Source organism: Otolemur garnettii, unplaced genomic scaffold (genome assembly GCF_000181295.1).
Source record: "Otolemur garnettii isolate 467f Iridium unplaced genomic scaffold, OtoGar3 scaffold00001, whole genome shotgun sequence".
Classification (NCBI taxonomy): Eukaryota; Metazoa; Chordata; class Mammalia; order Primates; family Galagidae; genus Otolemur; species Otolemur garnettii.
In genome coordinates, this window is record NW_003852396.1 from 41819052 (window position 1) to 41846399 (window position 27348).

The window sequence follows — 27348 nt, forward strand, 5'->3', positions numbered from 1 at the left end:
GAGCCGTAATTTTTTTCTTTCATGGAATTTTGTCTTTGATAAATTTCTAGGTTTAGGATTATTGGATCAAAGGATTTAAGCCTTCTCAGGCTCTCAGTATGTATTGCTAATTGGGTCTTCGCATCCATGGCGCTACTAGGATATTCACTAGAAATGTGATTTATTAGGCCAGGCCCATGCCTGTGATCCTAGCACTTTGGGAGGCTGAGGTGGGAGGATTGCCTGAGGCCAAGAGTTTGAGACTAGCCTGAGCAGTGTAGTGAGGCCTTATTTCTACAAAAAATACGGAAAAAAAATTAGCTGAGCCTAGTTGGTGGCATATACTTGTAGTCCCAGCTACTTGAGAGGCTGAAGCAGGAGAATTGCTTGAGCCTAGGAGTTTGAGGTGACTGCAAGTTATGATGATGCCATTGCACTCCAGCCTGGGCAACAGAGCAAGTCCATGCCTCTTTCTCCCCCAAAAGACTGATTATTATAGGTTTGCTGATTAGGAATTTTAAAACAATGCCTTGAGTTTGCTTGAATTTGCCATTTTCCTCTCTCCTGGTGAAGATGCCAATTTCCCTATATGCTTACTTTCCTGTGTAAATTGTTTATTTATCTCCTGTACGGGTTGTGTTCTTGATACTTTTCAATATAGATTTGAGTTGTTTACGTACCATAAATGTTAGTTTTGTGTTGGAGAAAAAGCCAGGTGCAGAAAATTAAAAAGAAGAGCAGAACATCTTTCTCTGCTTTGCAGTAGTTAGATTCTCATCCTTGTTGTTTTGGAGAAGCAGAAAGAAGCACCAGCTTTTTTTGCCGTGTGCCAGGGCTGCTGCCATCACAGCGGCCAGAGTCTGGACTCGACATCGGCCTTGCCTTTGAGCTGTCTTTTATCATGAGCAGACAAATAGCATGGCTGTCCATTATCTCAGCTCTGACGGTGTCTCACTTCCCTCGTGAGGTCTGGCCTGTTCCTCCTGTCCCACAAGCACCTAGTGCAGAGCCAGCACACCGTGGGCAACTGGTTTTCACCCATGTAGCTCAGAGGTTGGGAGGGATTTTCCCTGACATCCTTCTCCAGCCCCTTCTAGCTACAGTATTTCTGTTTTAAGACACCTGGTAGCTATTCCTTGATTATTTCCAGTGATGGGAAGTTTACTGTCTCACAAATATAGTTAGATCTTGGGTTGAAGATGAGATGAACCTAGATTTGAATTTCAATTTGACCACTGATGAAGTGGTATATGATTTGGGGCTAATAATGTTTCTGAACTTCATTTTCTTTGTCTGAATAACAGATAGTAATATTAACATCTCTACCTTATAAAATTGTGATGAAGATTACACGAAACAATGAAAGTAAAGTTCTGGAATCTAAAAATGTCTAAAAAGTAGAGTAGAATGGTGGTTACCAGAGGGCAGGGGGATGGGGAGAGGGCTTAATGGAGAAAGGGGACCCTCGGGTCAAAGAGTACAAAGCTTTAGCTTGGAGGAGTAAGTTCTGGGGGTCTGTTGCACAGTATGGTGACCATAGTTAATAAGAATGTATTGAATATTTCAAAATAGCTAGAAGAGAGGAATTTAAATGTTCTCCTCACAGGTAAATGATAAACATTTGAGAAGATGGATATGTTAATTGGCCTGATTAGATTATTCCACAACATAAACATGTTTTGAAACACCACATTGTACCCCCTAAATATAATTATTTGTCAGTCAGAACTAAAACAAAGGAAAAAAAGTCCTGATGCCTATGCCTCCCATACAGTGTTAGATAAATGTTACCGGTGAATATTAATTTTATTTACCACTACATGGTTATTTCCTTAAACTTTTGCCGTCATACTTGATTTCATGAACCTCCAACATTTTTTGTGTCTGTAAGAATCATGTTTATTTGGCAAAGACGCTGCAGCTGAGCCTCCAGCTCCCACAGTGGCCTGGCGTTTGGAGTGTATTCGTCCGTAATGGAGATGTGGGTGGGTATTGTCTTTGAGCTTATTCCAGCTTGGGCCCTGATCCAGTTGCTGGGCTGGGCAGTGCTGTAATGCACCCAGGCTAGCACCTTCTCGATTTTCAAAGTCTGATTATACAGACCCCTTGTTTGTCCCTCCTCCCTTTCTTGGCTGGTGTTCTTGCTCTGGCATCACCAGAGAAGATGGAGAAAAAAATTTAGAAATCAAACTGTTCCGTGTACTAGTTATCTGTTCCCTTCCTCAGAGAATAGTTTTAGTTTAGCAGAAAGCTATAGGTAGAGTTCCTGTTTCTAAATGCATAGCAGGTTTACCCAGCCCGCTGACAGCTCTCCAAAAATGTTGCTTTTATTGGTTTTACAGATAAGCCAGTACGAGGGTGATTAGGCTGTACCCGACTCTTCTTTTTATGCCCAGATTTTAGTATTTCAGTACTTCTGCTTTAGCTTACTGAGAATCTAGCTGATGATCTGAGAGTTCCAAGGTCCCCTGTGATTTAAGCAGATAATGTTATCCGTGGGGAACCCGTATAATTGGTATTAGTACTAGGTCCATGAATCTTCAGAGTTCACCTTTGTCTAACCTGACTCTCTGTGCTTTGTAGAGAATAACTTCGCAGAAAAAACCTCCCACTAAGCTTGGTTAAGTGCTTCCTAATCATTGTCAACTTTAGTTTCAAAAATAAGCTATTAGGAAATTTAGTGAATTTAAGAAACAGTGTTGAGGTGATGGTAGTTAATATTTTAAACTGTGGTCTCTGGGGAGTTGGTTTGGAGGTTCACACCTTATAATGCAGATCTTGAATTAAAGTCTGTAATCAGGGGTGTTATTTAAAATACTTAACAACTAGTCCAGAAGAGAATTGTCACATGGAAGCCACTGCTGGCCTCCAAGTGGGGTGTGGGGCACTGGCGCTTCACAGGCTTTCATGGAAGTATTTCACTATTTTAAACACCAGGGTGACTGTACCAGCTGGGCGCGTGAGCCGGAGTTGTTATGGGGGGAGAGACCTGCATAGTCTTCTCCTTTGACTTGTTACTGGGGCCAATTATCTCCTGAAAGTGTCTATTTGGAAAGCATGGAGAAATGTTCATTTATTCAGAAAATATGGTACATACAGTGTGAGAGGCACACAGTCCCATTTTTGGGGTCCCCAGTCTGTACTGGTGGGCTTCCAATTGTTCCTGTCCTCTGATTCTAGGCTAAGAATCTGTCCATAAGAAATGATTTCAAGGATACTTGCCACAACAATGAAGAGCTGGGTAAAATCTAAATGCCCAACCAGAGGGAAATAATAATAGTATATCCACTACTTCGAATATTTTTTTTTTTTTTTTTTTTTTGAGACAGAGCCTCAAGCCATCCCCCTGGGTAGAGTGCCGTGGCATTACAGCTCACAGCAACCTCCAACTCCCGGGCTCAAGTGAGTCTCCTGCCTCCGCCTCCCAAGTAGCTGGGACCACAGGCGCCCGCCACAACGCCCGGCTATTTTTTGGTTGCAGCCGTCATTGTTGTTTGGCGGGTCCGGGCTGGGGATTCGAACCCACCACCTTAGGTGTACATGGCTGGCGCCTTAGCCAGTTGAGCTATAGGCGCCGAGCCACTACTTCGAATATTATACAGCTCTTAAAAATCATGGATACAATGAATTTTTCTGGACTGAATGTGAAATGTTAGGGAGGCAATAAAAACCTAAAGCTATGGAGAATAAAAATAACAGGTTATTACTGTAAGAAGAACCTCAAAACGCAGGGTTAGCACTTATTATTGATTGATGGTGGCATATAGGTAGAGTTTATTTTCTCCTGTGTATGTTTCTGTGTGTGCCACCATTTTTTTGTTATTTAGGGCTGTTAAGTTTGTAGTTAGAAGAATTCCAGAAATCTATTTTCAAAATCTAATTAGAAGTTTAAAAAATTATCATACAATTAGTGGGTGAACATGTTGAATTTAAACTTGGAGAAACACATTTGGGGGTTGTGTTTATTGCCTGCTAAGGAAGCTGCTGACTTGGTGAGATAAAAATAAGAGCCTAGGTCAGCCTCCTCGCAACAGGGCACCCGACTCCCCCAGGCTTCCAGACTGTGAGGGTTCTGAGAGGCCCTAATGGGCTTGTTGAAAGGCTCTACTTGGCTTCTTATTAATGTCCCTCCCTGAGCAGTGCTCTGCTCTGCTGGCTAACCTTGTCAGAAGGTTACCCACAGCTCTCCAGGGCTCGGCTAATTTTAAACCTGGTCGGCCAGTGGCGTGGCATTGCGCTGCAGAGACACGGACAGCTCCGTGGGAGACACGGCTGGTGAACGATGAGTTGAGTCCACGTTTTTTTCTCATCCTCGTGTAAGTGACAAGGCACACTGAACAAGCAAAGAGAGCTGGGATGATAATGAGAGCTTTTATGGTAAAAACCAGGATTATTAAAGATCTTTTAGCAATGTCAATGCCAGTTGATAATTGCATGGTGTGGTGTTCCCTGCATGAACTGTGTTAATTCTGACCACGATAGGAGTAGCAAGGTGAATGAGATCCTCTCTTTTGGGAACTATACTCTGGCTGTTATTAAACACAGTGAAACTGCAGTGAATTTCATTGTTGACATGGCATTTAAAGAAATTTATAGGACTCAAACTCTGCTGGTGATAGGTTCCTCTGTGAAGTTTTTGATTGATTCAATTGGGAAAGGGCGATTTCTGAAAAGCTTAAAAAAAAATCACAGAATCTCTGCCTGTCTGCATGTCTGCTGCTGCTCTGGCTGCCACTAAAATGGTCATTTTAAAGTGTTTTTTTTTTTTCCCCTGGAACATTTGCAGTAGAGTCTTTTTGAGAACACTTCTGCCTGTGTCTTAGGTATCATATTAATAACTGTGGTATTTTAAAATGAAACATAAATCAATAACTACAAAATAGTATGACACTGGGGAACATTTCCCTCATCAAAATTAACTTTTTAAATAAAAACTTTGAGAATCCGTTTTTCTGTTTAGAATTTTTTTTTTGGTCTGCCTGCCTTTCAACACCTTCAGGTTGGGAATCTGATGTGCCTGTTTAGTTGGCACTGTCTTCTCCTGCCCACGTATTCGTGGTTCCTTTTGCACATAAGGAATTACATGGGGAAGCCTAATCCACCCGGTGGATGGCCTGATTTTGGGGCTTACCTGTCTGGCTTGAAGAAGAGCATCTTTTCTTGTAGCTAGGTCTATACCCACCCACTTATAAAACATTTGCTAGGAGCAAATTAAAGAGGCATTGTACATGGAGTAAAACCAAGATGAAAGAACGGTGGATGGAGAATCAATAACCTGCTAACTCCCTACAGTGATTGAAGTTAACTTTATTTGAAATATCCAGGCTGGGCCAGACCACATCAAGCTGGCAGCACTCCTGCACCAGGGTAGCATAGGAGTGAATTTTGATTTCATTTTAGGGGGAGGGAAAAAAAGAATAACGAATAAATGCTTTTTATTAGCCCCCTATTCCCCCGTTAAGGTCCGTCCCTCCTACAGTAGACCTAATTAGCGCTGACATATTTGGATTTAGTTTTGAGAAAATTAAAGCTGAGTAATACCAGGAATTTGTTGAGTGGGAATACTTGTTACAACCTTCATTGACCCAAATCCAGCTTTTATACATAGTATGAAATAAGCAAACTAAAGAAAACTCCATCCTCATCTTTCCCTAGAATAATGTTTTTAAAAGCACATTTAGAGTAGTTAAATATGATAAAAATGTTAAGTTCCTATGATTGGATGCTAAGCAAATGAGAGGATTGCAGGGCTGTAATGGTGATGCTGAGAGTGTGCTTATGAAGTTAATGTGTATTTCTTCAAACTCACCTTCTCTTTGGCTCATTCAAATGTCTGCTTTTTTTTTTTTTCTTCTCCTGGGCTTCGCTTTCTCACCTTTGGGACACTTCCTTTCCCTCCTTCACTTGGCCTACACTGTTATAAGCAGGCAGGCAGCAGGCCGACTGTTATTTTTATGGTAACCTGATACTTTGGGCTTGGGGGTGGGGGTGATCTAACTGAGAGCTGCAGAGGTGGCTCAAGGCTCCTGATTCCCAGGATGAACTGCTGCCGTGGAAGCTGGGCTGTGGGCAGTGGGCAGGCTGCAGTGGAGTCCGGGATGGCAGGAACGCTCAGGAGTCACAGATTGTTGCTCAGCGGGGGTGGGGGGGCAGCCTAAGATTCAAGGAAAGTAAAGTTGATTGTTGATTGTTGAGGCTGGAGTTCAGCTAGTCTGGGTGTTTGGAAACCAGAAGAAGGTTTTGAAGCCAGTGAGTTTCTTATCCTATTCTGTGGGTATAGTCTAAGGGATGATTGAGGCTACCCTTGTTATTCCTCAGACAAAAGGATGGATTTCTTAAAAGAGTCATCAAAATTGTATTAGTGTTTGATGTTAATATAAATAGAATGGTTGTTTGTTGACCTGTGGGGACTGGAGTGGGGTGCAGAATTGTATGGGACATAGCCCCTGCCTTCTGAAAATTTGCAGTACAGCAGAGAAGAAGGCAGGTAGAAATTAGTAATTATTACTTACGGTTATATATGTGTGTTCAACAATTATTTGAGAACCTCCAGTATGTCAGGCACAGTTAACTGTACACGCAGTCTTATCTGTAAGCATTCAGATAAGATAATATATATAATGACTATTGATGATCTAGACGCCCTATTAATACTTTAGATGGGTCATCTCATTAAATCTGTACAGTAAGTAGGTAGTAGTATTTCCTCCAGTTTTTCATAAAAAGAAGCTGGGCACAGCTAATAAGCGGATAACTCAAAATTCTTTGGGATTTCAAAATCCAGTGTATTTTTTATGCGTCTCTAACTACTCTGCCACATGGATTCTCCAGATACACAAGGTGATCTCTTGTTACTGTTAGGATTTCCTCCCAAGGGCGATACTGAGCAAACATCCTGTGAGTTCTTGAAACCTGACAGGTACTGGGAGATGTTAAATGTAGAAATGCTTAGGAGCTTACTGCTGAGCGAAGAGACAGTATCGTAGGAGGAGGAAGAGTGCAGTGTACTAAGTATGGTGTTGGAGGTGTACTGGGGACTCAGAAGTGACTTCTTCGGGAAGTGTTCTAAAATTTCCCAGAGGATGGGTTGGTGACTTTGGGCTTCAAAGGAGAGCTGCTGGAGAGAGGAGAAGCTCCTGAGCAGAGAGCCCAGGTGCATGCAGCTGGGGTGGAGCTGGCAGCCTGCTGTGTCCAGGCACCCTGGGCTGAGTGTGTAGGGTTCCCCGACAGGCAGCTAGACAAGCAGGCTGAGAACAAGTATGAAGAGCCATGGGTGCCATCGTGTCCCCGAAGGGCTAGGCTTTTGCCGAAAAATTTTGAGTGAGTGGATGATAAAAGACCTGTTCTCATTTTAGGACAAAGTTTTTGGCTGCAGGATGAGTAGGAGAGGCTTGCTAAAAATATATCTGGGGATTCTGATTCATTACTTCTGGCACCAAAGCTTCCAATCTATATGTGTAAGATGCCACCTATGTCATCCTGATGTGTATGTAACAAGGCTGGGCACCTGCAGAACTCTTGGTGATGGGATAGAATCTGGATGGGAGGGGAGCCCTGTGAGAGTGGTCCTTCCTTTGGGTACTGCCTGGGCCAGGTTGTCATAGAATCAGAATATCTGAAAGGAGGCTGTGGGATTGAGTTCTCTCTCCTAGGACCTGGGACACTCTCTTTTGGATTTTCATGGGTATTTTTATACAGAGATCTTTCATCAGAGTTTGAAGGTTGTCAGGTCCCGGGATGCCAGGACTATGTACATGTGAGGGTTTGGGTTTCCTCGTTTTGCCTGCAGGCCTCTCGGACTCTCAGGTTGCATCCTGTGTGTAGAACAGGGGAGGGGAAGCAGCACCCAGGAATGTCCTCCAGAGAAAGGACTTCAGTGGTCATTTGTAGGTATAGTCGGAAATGGATTCCATTTCATTAAATGTAAGGTGTTGAGGGCGTGTCTTCCTTTTTCCTATACAAGGATTAACAGAATCAGGTGAAAGTGATCCTGAAAAGAAGTAGATACCACCACCACTACCCTTTTTTTTTCCTAAGAGGGTCTCCTACCTGTGCTGGGGAGCTGTAGAAACAGTGAGTGATCCAAGACTGCTAGGGCATGTCTGCGGTGAGAAGGGCAGAGTCTGATGGAGATGTCTCTCTTCAGAACACCCTGGACCATGGGGAGGGGAAGGCAGAAGTTAGGCCTGATGCTGGAGGGGGTGTGCCTCAGCTTTGCTGTCCATGCCTCTCCTTGGCTGGAGATCTTGCCCCAGTGCTTCCCTTACTGGTGCCTGCAGATTGCTTAGAGCTGCTGCTGTGCCCACAGTAGGTACTGAGGTAATATTTGTTGAATCGAATGGGTGGCTTATCCTCTGAAGGGGAAGCAGCAGTCACCCACCCTGCTTCTGCCAACATTCTTTCTCCTGCTGACCTGGAACTGGCTATAAACCCCGGAACTCGGTTCACATTTGGAGGACAGGCCTGGGGCGAGGGCCAGGCTTTAATTGGCCCTGATTTTGCATCCCTGATGTGCAGCTGCCCCATCACTGTGTCATCATGGTATGGCAGATTGTATTTCTCATGTGAAAGGTGGGGACTTTGTGTGTCAGCGGTCACTAGGAACCGGTGGGTATTTGCGAACCAGCTGCGTTATGTATTTTTGGTTAGTTTGCACGTTAGCGCATGCTGGCCTTAGCTGGCGTTTGCACGTTGGCCATCTGCAGATGTGTGTCTCCGTCCTCTGTGCTACACTGTGACCACGCCTGGGAAGTATGGTAAGTGTTTGAAGACAAAGTCTAATGAGTGTTTATTGATTGGAAGGGCTGAGTGACTGGGTCCTGAATGGAGATAATCCTGTGGCTCTGGGCTGTTTAAACAGGCACACCTGTATAAACTGTCACTGTCTTTTGGTGTATTCACACGGCCTTTATAGGCTTGGAATGCTTACGGCATGTGCCACATCGTAATGCTTTAATTTATCTAGAGAACCATTCTGGCCTCAGACCAGGCTAAAAATACTTTTGGTTTAAAAATTCTGATCCCAAATTTATAAAATTATCTGTACTTCATCCTTTATTTCCCCCAAGTAGCTGCTCACACACTCTTGGTGTTTCTGGTATTTTTTTTTTCTTTCTTTTTATGAAATAGTCTAGTCTTTTGCATGGCCCTGTGATCAGCCCAGCTTATCTTTTCAGCCTCTGCTCCAGCCTTTCTGCTTTTTTCCTTGGCCTCTTCTTCACCACGTCCTCTCCACTAATACTTTCCTCTGAGTAGGCCTTCCCGTATTCTTCTCATCCTTGGCCTACTAAGCCCTGCTCAGCCTTCAACACCAGCCTACATGCCCCCTCCTGAGAGATAGCATCAACTCCTCCCAACCACGCTCTGTTAATTCCTCCGCTGCAGCATGTGACACGTTTACTCATTGGTTCATTCATGTGTCCACCCTTAGACTCGTTATTTTAGGCAGCCACTCAGTTATTTTGGGGAGCATTTACCATGTGTCAGGCATTTGGAAGCCAGGGTTAGAAAAGTGACTGAAGCTCTGGGCCTAACCCGTAAAGATTTTACAAACCTACAAGGCTGACAGGCACAGACGATCCCTATGTGGCGAGTGAGGTGAATTCATCTGTACTGGCCAGCAAAGGTGCTACCTGTGGGATGCACAGGAGGGGGAGAGGTCAGGCCAGGCTTCCCAGTGGAGGGGCTTGAAGTCTAGAGGTGTGCACACTCGGTCGTCTCCCTGCTGGGTAGGTGCTCGCTGAAGGCGGGGAGCACAGCATGTCTCTTTATCTCTATTTCTGGTACCTGGCACATGAATGCAGAGATGCGGGGGCAGGGAGTGTTCATTGAATGATTTACCACATTACATTGAAACAGATAATTAGAAAACAAATCATTTCCCTTTCATGTTTATACTCCATCTTGTTTCAGAATGATTTTAAGGCAGGTTGCAGGACAGTAAGAGAGCATGAATTAAAGGTGGGGAAAAAAAGGAAGGGGAAGAATGGAACCGAGATGGGGACCTACAGTGGACTTAGAATGAAACCACTTACAGACCAAAAACAACCTCCACGCGCTCTCGGAGAGGCTCAGTGCCCTTTGGCAGCCAGTGGCAAAGTGAAAGCCAATTGGTTGATATAAAATAAGAGACAGATAAAAATAAAAGCCACTTGGTGTTCTGCTCGTGATAGAACTTTCCTTTGGGATCTTTGTAAAGAGCTATCTGTGTGATGGGGTGAGTAAATCCAGTGACTAATAGGTTGTTTCTTCATAGCCCCCACTCTGTTGATGGCAGTATGTAAAAGCATCATTCAGTCAAAACTGACTTAGGTAGAACTCCTGGAGTAAACCTCCTCTAAGATTAACTATGGAATCGGAAAGGTACTGAAACAGGTCAAATGTTATTTCAATTCATGTGTTGTAATTGTCATTGAAGTACAGTGTACATATGGAACAGTGCACGCACGTGTCAATGTTGAGTCACTTGGGAACATGCCAGTGTCCAGAGACATCTGTGACCAGAACTCAGATGCCTCTCCATGCTGTCTTCCAGTCAGGGTGACCAATATCCTGACCTCAGATAACATAGATTCGTTTTTGTTTGTGCTTGAAGTTGGGATGAATGGAAGCATGCAGTATATATTCCTTAGAAGCTGGCTTATTTCACTCATCATTACCTTTGTGGAACTTACCTGTCTTGTTACTTGCCGTTGTGATTAATTTATTCTTGTTGTATGATAGCAGCGTCCTATAGAACTTTCTGTGGAGATGAAATACTTTCTGTCTGTGCTGTAGGTACAGTAGCCATTAGCCAGGCGTGGCTGTCGAACTCATGAAATGTGGCTAGTGTAACTGAGCAACTGAATTTTTACTACGTTTAATCTTATTAATTTACATTTAAATTTATGATTAGCACCTACTGTGCTGGGCAGTGCGGTTGCATAATATTCTGTTTTATGAATATGCTATACTTTATATATCTTATTCTTAAAAATTTAGCTGTTTCTGGCTATGACAAATAATGCAAGTGTGAATATTCCTGTACCTGTCTTTTGGTGAACATAAGCATGCATTTCTTTGGGAAATGTACCTAGGATTTGGAACTGCAGAATCTGAAGGTTTGTATACGATCAGTTTTAGTAAGTACTGCCAGAGAGTTTTCCAGAATGACTGCACCTATTTATGCACTTTGGAGCTGTCTGAGAGTTCTAGTTGTTCCATATCCTTGACAACACTTGGTATTATTAGGATTTTTTAATTGTAGCTCTTCTAGTGGTAGGATGGTGGTATCTTACTGTTTCTTTGGTAACTAGGCATGTTGAGCACCTTTTCACTTGTTTATGGGTCATTTCATTATGTTTTATAAAATACATTGGCTTTACCCCCTTTCTCTGTTGAGTTGTCTGATTTCTTATTGTTACGTAGGAGGACTTTAGATATAAAGGCTATGAGTCTCTTTTGAATAAGTATTACAAATACCTTCACTTCATGGCCTGCTTTTTATTTTTTTAATAGTTCTTTCAGTGAAAGGAAGTTTTTAATTGTAATATAGCTGAGCTTATTATTTTTTTGCTACTCTTATTAGTGCCTTTTATGTCCTTTTAAAGTAATCTTTGTTTACCTTAAGGTCATGTAGATAATTTGTATTTTCTTCTAAATTATTTATTATTTTGCTTTTTATATTTAGATCTAAAATCCATTTCAGATGGATTATAGAGTATGGTGTGAGGTAGGGGTCAAATTTATGTTTTTCGTAGAGATAGCAATCAATCCTGTTCATTTATTGAAAAAAACTATCCTTTACTCAGAGCAGTGCGGTGTCACTGTGGTTACAAATCAAGTGAATGTATAAATTTGTTTCTCGATTCTATTCTGACCCCTTGGTCTATTTTATATTTTTGTACTAATGTCAACTATTAATGGTGACTGAGCTTTGCAACAGGTTTTACTGTCAGGCAGTATAAGTCATTTGTCTTTGGTTTTCTTCCTTAAGACTGCACAAGAACTGAATTTATTCAGATACTTTTGTTTTATCTATTTTATCTCGTCCCACTTCTATTTGGCATTCTAATGTTATATGACACTTTCCTATCTCTTAGAGGTTTCTGCTCCAGTGAAATTTTATAATCATGTTTTGGAACTCAAAAAATACCCATGTATGATTTGGTGGAATTTCAAGACCTCTATGCTCAAATCCATTAGAAATGGGTAAAGGCAGATAGACCAGACTCAATACCCACACAAGAAAGTGACAGCCTGATTTCTGATGGTTGAGAGAATAAGAAAAAAAAAATATGATGAGTTATTTTTTTGGTTACCTTAGGTTGACAGTAAAGAGGAGTTTTTTCTTTCTGGGCATGTTGTAGCCTAGATTTTGGATCCTTGGGTGTACATGTTGATGAGATCCGTATGGGTCCATTGGCTCTTTGAGAGCATTTGAATGTTAGTATGTGTGGTAGAACTGTCAGAGCAGAGCTTGGCCTTCACAGTTAGGCACTTGAAAATGCCATCTTGATTCACATTTTCCTTGTCGATTGGCTTATGACCTAATGTGACTTGAACTGTGGATTTACCTGTTGCTTCTTCCCCTCACCCCATGCCTGTCCAAATAGCCCAGGATAGATGGAGGCATGACCAGAATGAGAGAAACATCTTAAGTCATAGAAGTTAGAGAAAAAGGTGGCGCAGGAGCATTTTTGTATATGGAGTAGGGAGGGTCATTCCTGCAGCAGCACAATTTAGAATTCTGAAACAGCCCAGGGGACTGAAGTGAATCCAGAGCCAACGTATTGTGAAGTTAGCTGGCAACAGACTGGAACATCGGGTGAGTCTGCACTGGCCTTTTGTAAGCAGAGATAACTCCCCAGATGTGCACCCATAGACTGGCCTCCTGGGGAGCCAGCACTCTGAAGACTCTGACAGCAAAGGGCCCATTTGTAAGCATTCTCTTAGCGATACAGTTGAAGCAGACCCTTGAAATGATATATGTTTACACATGTACACCAGTATGTGTATTTATTGCATGAGTGAGGTTTTCTAAAATAGGAACTGTCTGCTTTTGATTTCTAATTTATACTTCTTATCATTTAATATGCTATGGTATGATCATGGTAAATCTCACCGGCTAAGAAAGTTGTGTTATCCATAAATTAGAAGCTATGGAGTACTATTTTCCTTGCTTTCTTTATTTTTAGTAAGCATTATGGTTGGTTAGTTGACCTGAAATGTATGTCCACTCTATAGACCTACTGGAATTGGGAGCTTTTTTGTTTGTTTGTTTGTTTTTTACTGTTACTCTTGGGAAAAGGCTGGTGAGTTTTCCTTTTGAAATCCTGGTAGCTACTTCCTGCTAACGCTGTGGCATTTTTATACTTGGAGCAGGAAAGAAGATTTTGTTTATGGGTTTGAAATGTGTGTCAGGAGGTTAAATTGTCCACCTCCAGAGTTCCTAAGTCCGATTGTAAGCCATATCATCCAGCTCATGCTCACTTTGCACACACACTGTCTTTGATATTATTTTGTCTTTGCTTTGGAGTGGCCAGGATGGATGGGCTGCCTGACACTGGGTCTGTGAGGCCTTGTGCTTTTGAAGGCGTCCACTGATGAAGATGGAGAATGATGAGCTTGACTAGTGGTGGTGATGGGAGAAAGGAAAGGGCAGGATTTTTGTTCTCAGTGGCTAACAGATTCATTAAGGGAACTGGGAAGGTGATTCCCCTAAGGCTGGTAATACAGAGTGGTCCCATCAGAGCCGCGTAGCATGAAATCAATCAAAGCTTTTCTTGAGCTGTCACCTGGGCAAGTACTTAGGGCTGATGGAGCGGAGAATTAATCAGGGACTCTCAGGAGGGTAATGCTAAGTCCTCTAACGGGATGCACAGCATTGGAGCTTGCTGAAAAGGTATTGGCTTGTTGATGGGATTCTGTTGATACGGAAGTGATTTTTGAAAATGAGAAGGAGTAATTATCCCTTCCTCCCTGCTGAAATTAGAGGGAACCTATTGGCAATTGGCGCCAAAGCACACTGGCTACCACTGGCTCCACGTGGAGCAGATGTTGCCTCAGTCCTCAGTGCAGCATTCGCTGAGAGTTCTGCGTCTCTGGCAGCGACATATGTTCTGCAGTCCCATTTCTCCAGTGGCCACCTACAAAACCCAGGCTGCCAGTCCTCACCTGTATTTCTCAGGCCACTTGTTAGCAAGGTCAGCTGGTGTCTAAAATTGCAGGAAAATAATAATGTGGCCCACTTTACATATGTAAGAGCAATTAACTGTTATTAGTGCCTGACATTCCTCTCAACTACCTAGGGAGGTGAGTCAGCGTCATCACTATTCATTAGGATTTAATTAGACTGTGCTTGATGACGTCAGTCATGGACGGGGCTGAGCACTCAGCAATGCTTCTATCCCACTGTCTATAAGGGTGCAGTGGGTCTGGTATTCCTGTGGGATGTGCATTCTATCTGGAAACTGACTCCCAGATTCGAATTCTGTGAAGCATATGTCTCTGGACTACTTATTTAGGTCTCTGAACCTTATAAAGTGGGGATAATACCCAGTGGGGTAGTTGTGGTGATTAAATAGATTAAATGAGATTATGTAGGCAAACGCTTTTGGCATTATACTTGAAACCTGGTTTAGGAAAGAAAGTTGAATTTGGGTTTTAGGTAAAGGTTCACTTTAGAAATAAAGCATGTGCCCCACCCCCAATCTTTTTATTGGAGGGCAGTTTTTCTCCTGTGAGAAAAATGTGGACTTTGACTAAGGTCCCAGTGGCCTTCAAGTCATCAAATGCTTGGTTGAGTTGTCTGCTATCTATGTCGTTCCAACTGTGTGATTCTTTAAACCCTAAAATGGCTCCCAGTCTACCGTCTCTGCCTCCTCCCGAGCTATTAGAAATCCTTTTTCTTAGCAAAGCCATTCCCTGTGTGTTGCCCCTTCCACTTACATACTCTGTAATTTCTCTTTGGCCACCTCTTTGGCTTTTGGTCTTTATGCCCTTGCCACCTTGCCTCCTGTATTGCTTTCCTTGTAGCCGTCATCTGGTTCTTCTTTTCCCTAGTGGCCAAAAGAAAAGGGAAATAGAGAAAGTAAAATATAGTATCTCAGAATTTATCATCCCCTCAGAATAGGATTTGCTCATGATGAGAGAAGCTTACCTCTTAAGGAATCCAAATCCTATTTGTCCCGCTAACACAGAAGGACTATTAATTGTCAGTAATCATGATTGATAAATAAGCAGTTGGATCAGACAGGTTCCTATTCACCCTGTGCCTGGTCTGAGTCTATCTGCTGTGTTCTCATTTGGTGATTTCCTTTGGGGCTCTTATTACTCACTGGAAACAAGAAATGCTTCCTTTTCTTATGGAAAGTTGGGGGAAAGTTCGAAGAATGTCATTGTCGTCTGGTTGTTGGGTCATTCTTTCATTGAATGGTTGCGTGCCCAGCACTGTGCTAGCACTGGGAATACTGTATCAGTGGTCTCTGCCTTCAGGGATGGAGGCTGGAGGGCAGGTGGTAGGAAACCACTTACTGAGTCCTGTCACAGGTGGAGTTTGTGGGAACACAAGCTGGTGCAGGTGGCTAAGTTGGCCTCCTTTAGGTTAGTGATGAACACTTAGGCACACAGGAGCTACAAGTGCCATGTGGTCCTGGGCTACTCAGGTGGGCACAGAGCCCTGACTCCATTCCAGCTTTTTTCCTTTATTGTCTCTTTGTAGAGATTTAAGACACTGGCTAAAGCAAATGTTGTGGATTTTTTGGTGACCCTCATAGTCAGTGCGGCATTTCATTAGTCATGAGGGTTGGTTAAAATTAGCTGTTTTATTTAAGTGCCTTTAAATCACCTGAAAATGAGTGAGAAGCTTACGTTGTGAGAGGCCCTTAAGATGAAGGGAGCAGCAGATTCCTGTGTTCTGTCTTATCCTTCATTGAATAGAACTGGTATCACAAGCACCTTCATTAGACTATCTTCCTGCCTTTTATAATAAACCGTGTATTGTTTGAATGCACACATGATACCTCTGCTGTACTCCAGTTACTCTTTGACATATCAGTGGGTAATGGTGAATCATCCATTTAGGGAGTGCGGCTGTTGGGGCAGTTACCAAGATATTTGGATCACTGGTGACAGTTGGTTTTTGGAGTTTCTTTATAGTGTGACTGGGAAGAATTTCAGGTAAAAAGCTTTCAGACAAGTGTTTATGATAGAAACTGAGGCACATGGAGGCTACATATGTATACATTTAAAAAAATGTATTTCTAATAAATAAGACTTCCCTTCTCCCTTTTCTTATAAGTAGTCTGTGGAAAGGGTTACATCTTGGAACCACACTGCTCAGAAGAATATGAAAGCTATTGAACTTGTAAGTCAGTTCAGATTTAGATGAGTATTAGAAATAAAGCCATTTGCTACCAATTTAAATTTTCTTTCTGGGCATCTGAAGACCTAAAAGAAGTGGATTCTTGGTAGTTTGATTTACCAAAGTGAACCGTTCTTTGCCATCCCATCACAAGGGACATTCGGTCATCTAGAGAGGACAGGCTTGAACAGGCATGAATGTGCATGGTTTCCAGATGACAGGCACCTACACTCACTATGGTTTTAAATCTTTATGGCAGCTCTGTTGGGTAGATTGACTCTACCCCTGTATGATTTTTCTGTACTGGGATCGAATTTATCATTTCTCTTTCACAAACGAAAACCTCATCTTCTGAGAGATTGAATTTGAGCTTCTGGATGATAGGTTGGGAACTGAGACGGGTTGGAGTCTTCCTACCACCTGCCCTCCCAGCCCATGCCCCTAGTACTATGTTCTTAATAGATTGAAAGCTCAAAGGATGCATGGGGAGTGAAGATATCAGCTTTGCAACTACAGATATTCTGTACATAATTCACTTGTTTATTTTTTGTTTTATTTTTTAGAGAGAGGGTCTTAACTCTGTCACCGTGCTTGATTGTGGTGGCTTGCTCTGTCATAGCTCATAGCAGCCTTGAACTCCTGAGCTCAAGTGGTCCTTCCACCTCAGCCTACCAAGTGGCTGGGACTGTAGGTGTGTACCCCTGCCCTGGCAATTCACTTGTTCAGATCTTAATGTTGACAATAAGCAGGTGTATATTACTACAGGTTCAGAATTGAGGTATATTGAGTGGTAGGTAAGCAGTTCTACACATTTTCACAATACCCCAGTGTGTGGCTAATACTATGAGAGCCACTAGGTGCAAGGACAGTTTTCAGGATGAGGTGGGTTTTGAGCTAGGCTGGAAGGAGCCTAAGGGATAGAACACTAGAATGGTTATTTTGGTGTCCAGAATGGGGAGCTTTGCTCAGCCCCAATCTTGTGATATCAGAAACTCTGTGCCCATACGGTGCCTCATCTTACTAACAATACCAAAGGCCTATATAACTGTATGGGTTATGTATCTGGTAGTTTCTGGGGCTGTATCCTGGCCCATGTCCAGAGTAAGTAATTCCATCCTGCTGAGCTCCAGTTGACCAAATCACAAGACCCTGGACACAGAGTTTTTCCTTTTGGAGTAAATAAATAAAAACATATGGGCATTCAGAACAGTATTTGTATTTACGGAGTGGGTAGATCAATTAATGTTAGCTAATATTGCATTCCCCCAACAACCAAGGACTTGAAATTTGTAGTTTTAGAAGTAACTTGAAGGGGTTATCCGTAAGACTCCTCTGCCTGTCTTCTAAGGTAGTCCTCCCCTTGTGGAGCAGTTCAGCTAACAAAGTATGTTCTTGTGTTTCTTAGAAACCATCATCCCTCCACCCATGCCTCACGCATGCATTCTTGTTAGTCAGCAGCCCTTAGTAAATGGCAGTCAGAGGTGGACTTACTTTTCCTAGAACCTCTAAGTTCTTACCTGTCAGGGGCATTTCGGAATCCTGTCTTGTGTGCAGTTGGTTTCAGAACTCAAAGCACGAGTTTATATTAATTTCTATTATTTTTGCCTTATCCTATGACTGAAAGCTGGTAAGATCCTTTTGAATCCGTACTCACAAACTCAGCATCCTTAGACACTGAATAACCTCTGAAGAGCTGTCACATAGGAGGATGTATTGTGTGGAAATTCCAAAGAATATTCTGACTCAACATAAAAGACGGTTGGGATCCTGGGTGCTGCCTGGGATGGGGAACCTGTGGCCTTTTGACTGAATCCAAATTCCTTTATTAAAAGGATTTGTTCTGTGAAGTTTGGATTTGGTTGAGGGGCTATATATACTTAGGGATCAGGAGTGCTGCATGTGGCCTTGAGGCTGCACGATCCCCACCCAGGCGAGGAGTCTGTGTGTGTGTGTGTGTATGTTTTTTTGTTTGTGTCCCTACAAAAATTGTTAACAGTTTAAGAATTCAAAAAGCCCACAGTGCAGGGATCACAAAGTTTATTTGGGGGTCACTCACAAAACATTTTCTTTCGGAGTCATTTATACTATAACGTGTGGTGGATGCCGGTAGTCCCAGCTACTCGGGAGGCTGAGGCAAGAGGATCATTGGAACCTAGGAGTTTGAGATTGCTGTGAGCTACGATGATGCCAGGGTGTAACAGAGTGAGACTCTGTCTCAAAAAAAAAAAAAAATGCTATAACATTTGGCAATTTCAAAAGTCCTGTGTAAAACGTACATATGCTGGTGAGGTAGTAAATAATTTGCTGACAAGTTCTTTGAATGGTGGCTCAATGGCAGCATTTAAAGGCCGACAACCTGAGGCTTGTTTTGTTTTGAAGTCCAGGTGCTGCCAAGTCTACAAAGCTGTTAAGAGAAGAAGCCAAAAGCACCCACTAGTTCTACTGTTAATTGTGTAATATTCCTGTGCCTCAGAGTTTTTTGCACCTGGGATCTATTGATAGACACGGATGGGGGAGGATGGGAGAAAGGGATACAGTTGGGAAAGAGAAGGAAAGAAGGCAGGTTGGTGGCTGTCAGGTGACAGCTCTGGAACATGGGCAGTCCCCGGCACCTGTTTCCCTCCTGGGTGCCTCTTTTGCACAATATTGTGTGGACTTGAGGAGGCAGGAAGGAGCAGAACAGTAGTCATAGGAAGCTTCCCCTTCGCGTGCCCTGGACCGCCCCTTTCGATCAGTCCTCAGGAGTAATTCTTCTCCTGTTTGGGGAGGCCTTTGAATTAATGATCTGATGCCTTTGCAACAAAGGAATATTGATATGTTAGTGTGCCGGACAGCAGGGAGTACTGGATTAGATCATTTTCACCTTGGTGTTGTGCCAGTTTGACATTTGTTTGGAAAGCTTATCCTTTATGACTATAGGTTACATGCATAATTTAAGGGGAATAAATCTTTAAGAAAGGTTTCTTTCGGTTCTGTAATCTTCAGTGCTACAGAAAAAGAAAGGAAAGATTCCCCCACAGTTTTCATGTGATCAGGAACTCAGAGTAAGCTACTAGGTGACGTGCCCCATATTGATATAGAACATTTCCACAAGTGTGCTAGGCACCCGTGGCAGGTGTTACAGGAGAGACAGGAGGGGGTTGACCTGGTCCCTGATTCAAGGTTACAATCTAGAAGCCAAGAGTGGCAAAGCAATCTGCCTATACAAGATAAAAGTCCCAGAGCTAATTGCTATAGGTGCAGATCAGCTGCCGTTGCTGTCTCAATAGAACTGAGTTTTTGTGATGGCAAAATAACCGTCCAGTCATCCTCGTCCTTTCCACTTTCTTCCCACTGTCTTGGTGATCTCATTTTGAGATAGTTTGACATTTCAGAGTTATACCACCAGTTGCTGCAGCAGACATCTTTTATTTTACTTAATTTTCTTATGAACATCTTGTTCTGCTATGGAGATTTGATTATCATTGAGCCAAGTGCCCCTGGTTGGTAGTAGGCAGTTAGTTAATGGTTTATGAATGAATCCCTGCAAACTTGCCACTCAGAGTAAATACTATTCTTGGTTGAAAATTTCTTCTTCTTGGTGAAGATTATCCAGCTTCTGCCTGCCGTTGCATTTCCGTATGAGTGTTTAACACCATGCGTGGAGAACAAAAGACACTTGGATCTCCAAATTCTGTGTTCTCTGCTAGGAATTATTCTCTGGGTGAAGCTGGCATCTGAAGAACTTGGAATAGAACTAAATGAGATGTTTGTGGCTACCATGTCTTTATGGTACTCTTTTGTGATTTTTCTTTCAGGTTTATTTTCTTGAAAAGGCTCCAGGCTTCGGCTTGGAAAATCCCACCGCCAAAATTGAGCCCAGCAGCTGGAGCGGCAGCGAGAGCCCTGCCGAAAACATGGAAAGGATGAGTGACTCTGCTGATAAGCCAATTGACAACGACGCGGAAGGGGTCTGGAGCCCTGACATCGAGCAGAGCTTTCAGGAGGCCCTGGCTATCTATCCACCATGTGGGAGGAGGAAAATCATCTTATCAGACGAAGGCAAAATGTATGGTAAGTGGCCTGGAACAGTCCTTTGAAATACTACAAACTGCTGTCATGGTAGAGGAGAGATTATAGCTGGCCTGCCAGTGAGATCCATTCATTGTGTGGGGTTGGATGATCTTTGTAGAATTTTGGTTGGTCACCCGGGGGACTAACCCTCAACTAAAGAGGAGAATCAGTAAAGGACCACTGGGAATAACTCCCTGGGCTTTCCTTTATTTGTATGCTTGTTGGCATCACGTCAGCAGCTCTCAGGGTCCAGGTAGGAACATAGATAGTGGCATTGCCCCAGAAGGCAGGGGTGTGTTCTTCGGACTACAGGCCTGGTTTAAAGGAAGCACTGCCACTTAACTCTAGGCAACTGGTACCAAGCAGCAATGAGGGCCTGGTGCTGTCAAATCTCTTGATCTCCCCCTACCTGCATCCCCCAGCTCCCAGGAGGAGCCACCGATCTAGATGTTTCTATGATATCTACTCTTTTTAAAAATCCAGCACTTAGAAAACCACAAAGACCCTGTGTGGTCCAGATGGGACACGTGCATGGACCTGATCAGCCCCTGGAACCATCAGTTGGCTGCTTTGTTGCCAATTTGCAGTGGGATGATCAAACAGGGCATTAAGGGCCTTCCTCCAGTCACTCTCATGAGTCTCCCCTTCTTCAGGAAGTGTGTCCTGAAGGAAGCGACTAGGAGTGCTGAGGAGGGTGAGACCGGGTAACCTGATGAGTTGGGGTGCCACCGGCTGCTGTTGGTGCTCACCCACTAGTCTGGGGCCGGCTTGCTGGGTTCAGACATTCCCCCTTCTCTTGTAAGTGCTTCCAGCTGCAGACCTGAACTTTTTGGCTGCTTACCTTTTGGAAAGCAGATGGCAGGTGGTTTGCTTGTACATTTGGCTTGTCTAATTGGGCACGTTGAGTTGACAGAGTTCGTACTATAGCCGAGTCTGAAGAGATGCAAACAAATCACCTAAACTCAAAGAGAATCTGCTTAGCAACCTACCTGAGGTTGTTAACTTATCACGGGAGTGATTTATTTCTAAATAACCTGAAATCTTTCCCATAATAGGGTGTTGTACCTTTAATACTGAGCCGCCTCTATCAGGAGCCGTCAGAGGCCACGGCTTAAACTAGCACACACTGCTAAGGGGAAAGCAGATGGTGGTGCAGCTGCCACCAGCTGTGCCCCCCGCCCCGCCCTCCCCTTCTGCAACTTGGATGATGTAATGGAAACAAGGAAAATGTTGCTTTCTGCAGCACCGGAGTCTCTCAGCCTGTAACACACAGGGGAGAGGGAGAACCCAAACCTTCAGCATTTGGTTTATGCTCTCATAATATCCTTTGTAGCCAAGGAAGCGTCTTCATGTTTGGTGGAATGGACTCAGAATGAGAAAATCTCAGCTGCTAGGGGGAGAAAGTTTCAGGGCCCTAGATTTTCTGTATTTACGTCTTTCCCGGGCCCTTCTTCATCAGCCTGGCTGGTTGCTTTCAGGGTCTTGTCTTTACCTAAAAAAGCAGCTCCTCCTGTCACTTAAAGGCAGAGAAAAGCACCTCTGAGCCTGCTTTGTGGGATTTCATTATGTGTAGTGAAAGGTGGCTTTGGGATACTACCTTGTACAAATCCCATCTGTTTACTCAGAAAGTGTTCAAATCTGAAATAATGGCATAGTATTGGGAATCTGGTTGGGAATAACTACGACGCTTCATTTTTCACAAGGAAGAGTGGGAAAGGTACCCATCCCTTTAGGGCTCAGAACATAATTTGCAGCAAAAGTTAATGTTTGTCAACCTTGATTTTGTTTTGTTGAGATTCAACATTAAGATAGCAGTTCTGGCCGATTTAACCAATTTGTCCGTAACTCAATCGTAAAAATAATTTTATGAGAAAATAATTGAGAGCTCTGGTTGATAATTGGGTCTCAGAAGCAGCAGACTAGGATTACAACAGTGAAAAGCTTTTGGATTTGAGTAGTTCAATCAACAGTGAACTTGAACAGTTTTGTCCTTGGTCTTAGTTTTCTCACCTGTAGAAAAAAAGGTAGTAAAGTCAGTGATGTCGGTGGGTCCTTTGGACTTTTCTGTTTCATGATGCTGTGATTTTTTGACTTGTAACTGAGCAGGAGGATCAGTTATTGAACACATGGTATTGAGTGAGCAAGCAAGTCTTGAGTACTGAGGGTAACCCAAATCTGAGTCCTTCCTGAGTTCTTGATGTATGGGTTCTTCTTTCCTTAAATCAGCAATATATTTATTGACTGTGTTGTGTGGCTAACCTAATTTAAAATGAGGCAGTCCTTTTGGGCAAGCAGCATTAGGAATTATAACTCATTTGGAAAGAGCAGTCTTACAAGGTGTGGGGTTTTGAGCAAGCCTAGTATACAGCCTGCAGGCTTGGGGTGCAGGAGATAGACATTTCCTGCTCTGGCCTTGCAGCCATCCCCACCTCCAAAAGCTGCCTTTGGGAGAAAACATCCCCATTCAACTCCCTCTCTTTCATCAACATGGAGGGGTTTTGTTTCTTTTGGGTGCCTTAGAAGGGAAACATGGTGGCCAAAGGGCTATGGAGATCTGGACCCCTACAGATGAACTGCCTCAGGTGCCTGGGAGCTGCATCTGACCTGCCTGTCACTTGCAGGGTGAGAGGAAGTTGAATTGGGGGCCTCCGCAGCGAGGCCCCAGACACTCGGGGATTGAGTCACATGAGCAGTGTAGGGCCAGAGCTACCGTTTTTGGCTTCTGGCCTGTTCTCCATCTTCCCATACATGAAACAGGACACAAACCAGACCATGATTCAGGGTTTCTTAAGGTTTTAGAGAATTTTTTTAAAAAAGATTTTCAAAAAGAAAACATTAAAAGTATTTTGGATTCCATTCAGTAAAATAAAAATGATTTAGCTTTTTAGCGAAATACCAAGGTTTTTTTTTTTTTTTTTTTTCTTTAAAGAATTATTCTGTCTGGGTTCAGTGGCTCATGTCTGTAATCCTAGCACTCTGGGAAGCCAAAGTGGGTGGATTGCCTGAGCTAAGGAGTTCAAGACCAACCTGAGCCAGAGTGAGATCCTGTCTCTTAAAAAAAAAAAAAAAGAGAGTTGGATGTGGTGGTACAGGTGCCTATAGTCCCAGCTACTTGGGAGACTGAAACAAGAGGATCACTTAAGCCTAAGAGTTTAAGGATGCTGGGAGCTATGCCCTCATGGTATTCTGGCCTGGGGTGACAGAGTGAGACTATCTAGAGAAAAAAAGAAAAAAGAATTATTCCAATATTTTGTAGAATGTTTTGTGATGTCACTAATCCTGAGCTATTGGAGAAGAAAGGTCAGGTGATTTATTTTGGTCATGAAATTTCCTTCGTGGTTGACAGTGGGGGAAATACAGTGTTACAGAGGGAAAAGGTAAAAAACTCTTTATGTTGAGCTTTTGGTTGTCAGGGGAGATGGCTTTATTCTCTTTCTGCTACTTTGGTCTTTGGGGAGTGAGATGTAATGTCGCTGGTTTTAGGTGGATAGATTGCTTCTGCCTTGGGCACTCTTTTGTGTGGGCAGTCTTTCCCACGGGTAAGTAGGTGGGGTCCTCCTTTGACTTGATTCCTAAGGGTGTGCTTCTTCACTTTCTCTTCTCTTTCTTTTTCTGTGTGTCTGTCTTTCTCCTTGTCATTTCTTATCTTGTTTTTACTTAGCTGAGTGTCTTTTTTTCTGGTAGCTAGTGGGGGAAGAGATAGCTAGAGGACAAGATGAGAGGGAAGTTCTTGATCAACATAGTTGTCTGAAGGTGGATTTCAGAGCAGCAGGGCATAGTTGAAAAATGGGACAAAACAGTGAACCGTGGGAATATTTGGCATGTTTCTTTTGCAACTGAAAACCCCAGTCTTGCAATGTGGTCAAATATACCCTATCATCAAACTAGGGTAGGGACTGGCCTAACACGCACTGATTGCTTGCTACAGAGGCAGAGAAAGTATAGCACTTAACAGTTTGGACTTTATAATCGGTATGAATCCTGGCCCTGCCTCTTCTAGGTATCAGAGTTTGGGTAAGTTGACTTATCTTCCTTGTGTCTCAGTTTCCTCAGCTGCAAAATAGAGTTAAACATGTCCTTCTTCATAGGACTGTTGTAAGAATTAAGTGAACTGATTGTGATCTAGGATCCTTCCTACTACTTGGAATGATGTCTAGCACACATTGAGAGCTGTGTGTGTTTTTGACTTGAAAATAGCATTGTTCTTGGCCATGGTCTGTGTTACAGGCTTTTCATATAATTTCTCTTTAATGCACTTAACAGTGTTTTGAGGTTGGTACTGTGATCCCCGTGTTATAGATAAGGAAGCAGAGAGGAAGGGGTTTTGTGTGACTTGCACACAGCCAATATAACTGGTACAGCTAGACAGTTTCAAATCTAGGTCTGTCTGACTCCACAATCTAGGCTCTTCTCTCTGTGTTTTTGTTCCTTCTTTGGTAGAGGCCGTTATACATTAATTCTAAAAATCAGTATTGAGCACCAGCTGTATTGCAGCCCCACGCTGGGGTTTGTCAGGGTTACAGCAATGAGCAAGACAGACACAGTCCCTTGCCCTCATGGGGCTGTCACAAGTTCATTTGCAGGAAACTGACCTGAGGTCAAGGATGTATGCCAAAGCTTTCTGAGAAGTCTGAGGGCCCTTTGAAGATGGTGGCCTTCCACTTAGGCTTTTGAAGCCTGTTCTTGGCTACCAACGTCCAAGGCACCTGGCCCGATGCTGGCAAGAAGAAAGCATCTCAAATAACGCAGTGGGGAGGATCTCATGGATCACAAGGCTGGCCCCGGTGGTGGCCAGGAGGATGTCTGGAAGGTTCTAGTTCCCTGGGGTCCTGCAGTCCAGGCAGTAAACTTTCTCCTTTTGTGAGCGGATGTCTTCAGGGTCCTTGCTTAAGACAGCTCCAGCCCTTAGGTTGCCAGGTCTGTCGGTCCCAGAGAGCTGAGCTGTGAAGACTAGAGAAGATGGGGAGGAGGATGCTTCTGGGCCAGTCCTCCCCAGGTGCTGTCCTGAGCCCTGCCAGCCAGTGGGACACAGGAGTTGGCGTCGCCTCTTTCTTCACAGGAAGGAGATTTTATAAGGAGCTAGTGGCACAGCTGGCAAGCGAGTGTGAGAGTACACACAGCAAGTGTGAATGTGAACTAGTTGGTATGGGAAAGAGATGGAATCTCTGGTCCTGTGCTGCTTGAGACCTGAAGAACTGGTCAAGGAAATAAATGCAGGGTCGTCCTGTCGTGAGAGTGTGCTCTCCTGGTAGGTCTTTGTGGCTCGGGAAGGGGGCCTGTGTCTGTGGAGACTGTGGAGGCCCCGGTATGGAAATGGCCATAGAGCCTGAGCCGGGTTGGATCTCCAGGCTTTGGCAAAGTCACTCTTGGGACCTGAGCTGAACTCGTCCTTCCCAGTTTCCATCTGAACATCGTGCGGCATCTTTGATTTCCTCTTTCGTTCTGACTTGTGATTCAGTTTGTTATTTTAGGATAATGGTTAGAAATGTGAAACACAAAGACCTGTGACTCTACAACGGGCTAGAAGCTCCTGCAGCCCAGGACCCTGTCCTTCACAGGTTTTATGTCAGGGACATAGAAGGTATCAGTGTATCTGTTGAATATACGCATACATGAAATGAATTGTTGGTTGAAACAGAGAGGTGGATGAGTAAGCCTGTGAGTCCCAAGGGCCTCTATTGTCAGAGGAACTGCCTAAAAAGGGAGAAAGAAAAAAATGAGAAAGATTCTTGTGTATTTCATGTCTATTAGGTTGCAAAAGAAAAAAAACCCTGGGTTTTGCCACTAGTATCGGTAAATGTTAGTTGAAGAAGTAGGGAGGATTTTTCCTCAAAACAGAGACAGCAGCAAAGCAGACGTTAATTTTGAAATCTTTGGAACAGATGAGTAACAGGGGATTTTGAAATAGTTTGTTTCCCGGGAGAATAGCAAAGCCAACGTCATCAACCTTTTTGATTGGGAAGCTGAGTACGTGGGGGATATGCAAAGGTTTATGTACAAGGTGTGAACCCTTGTGCAACTGGAAAAAAATTAGCTAATTAAGGATGGCTCAAGAATTGGTCATAAGGGAAGGAGGAGGAAAAGAATGTTAAATTATTACCAAGTTATGCTTTCGAACAGCTGTGCTATGGCCATGAATGGACTCTGGGGTTCAGGAAGACATAATTCATAAATCATCGAGAGTCTGTATACACTGTGCTGTAATGTGAGCGAAAACAATAGATAGAAAATAATTTAAAAGGCCAACGCACTTGAGCATTTAACATGCCTGGCACTTTCTCATTGCTTTAGAATATGTTACCTTGTTTATTCCTCATAACAAACCAATGATACAGGCGCTGTAATCATCCCCATTTTACAGCTAAGGAAGCTGAGACCTTAGTAAGATCAAGTAACTTGCCCAAAGTCACACAGTAAATAAGCTGTGGAGCTGATATTTGCAACCAGGACAGTCTAACTGACTACAACACTGATGGGGAGGGAAGTTACTCTGTACTAGGGATATATCAAGTTCAGTGTGGAGCAAGTGGGGCAGTAAGTAAGACCATTTATGGTGCTCTGTTGTTCGAGCTAGAGTGCAGTGACCCTACCATAGTTCACGGCAACCTCACATTCACATGCTTAAGCAATCCTCTGGCCTCAGCCTCCTGAGCAGATGAGACTACAGGCATGTACCACTATGCTCAGTTGATTTTTTAATGTTTTGTTGAGATGGGGATCCCTCCATGTTGCTCAGGCTGGTCTTGAATTCCTGGCCTCAAGCAGTCTTCTGCCTCCTAAAGTGCTGGGATTACACCCACCCCACTGAGTGGTTTTTAAACTTTGAATTGCAGACCACTTGGAACATCTGTACAAGGTTGTATATCCTGTTCTTAGAAAAATTCCTAATTGTGTGCAGTTAAGGATTGTTGCATATGACATTTTGGTGATTTCTGGAGTTTAGGGAAAGGCATGCTGGCCTGAGGGAACGACGG

The 27348-nt window shown here is 43.4% G+C and overlaps 1 protein-coding gene across 7 annotated transcripts in view; it reads left to right on the plus strand.

The window, feature by feature from the left end:
* TEAD1 (TEA domain transcription factor 1) overlaps positions 1–27348 on the plus strand; it is a 258137-nt gene that overhangs the window by 68375 nt on the left and 162414 nt on the right. For 4 of the 7 annotated variants that reach the window (XM_023516447.1, XM_023516498.1, XM_023516516.1 and 1 more), the window contains exon 1: positions 20123–20374. In XM_023516447.1, coding sequence (XP_023372215.1) covers positions 20218–20374 — 157 coding nt within the window. In that variant the 5' untranslated portion in view covers positions 20123–20217. Of the gene's footprint in view, positions 1–20118; positions 20375–27348 lie in introns of those variants that run through there. The other 3 variants (XM_023516547.1, XM_023516572.1, XM_012804118.2) reach the window with 1 other exon arrangement.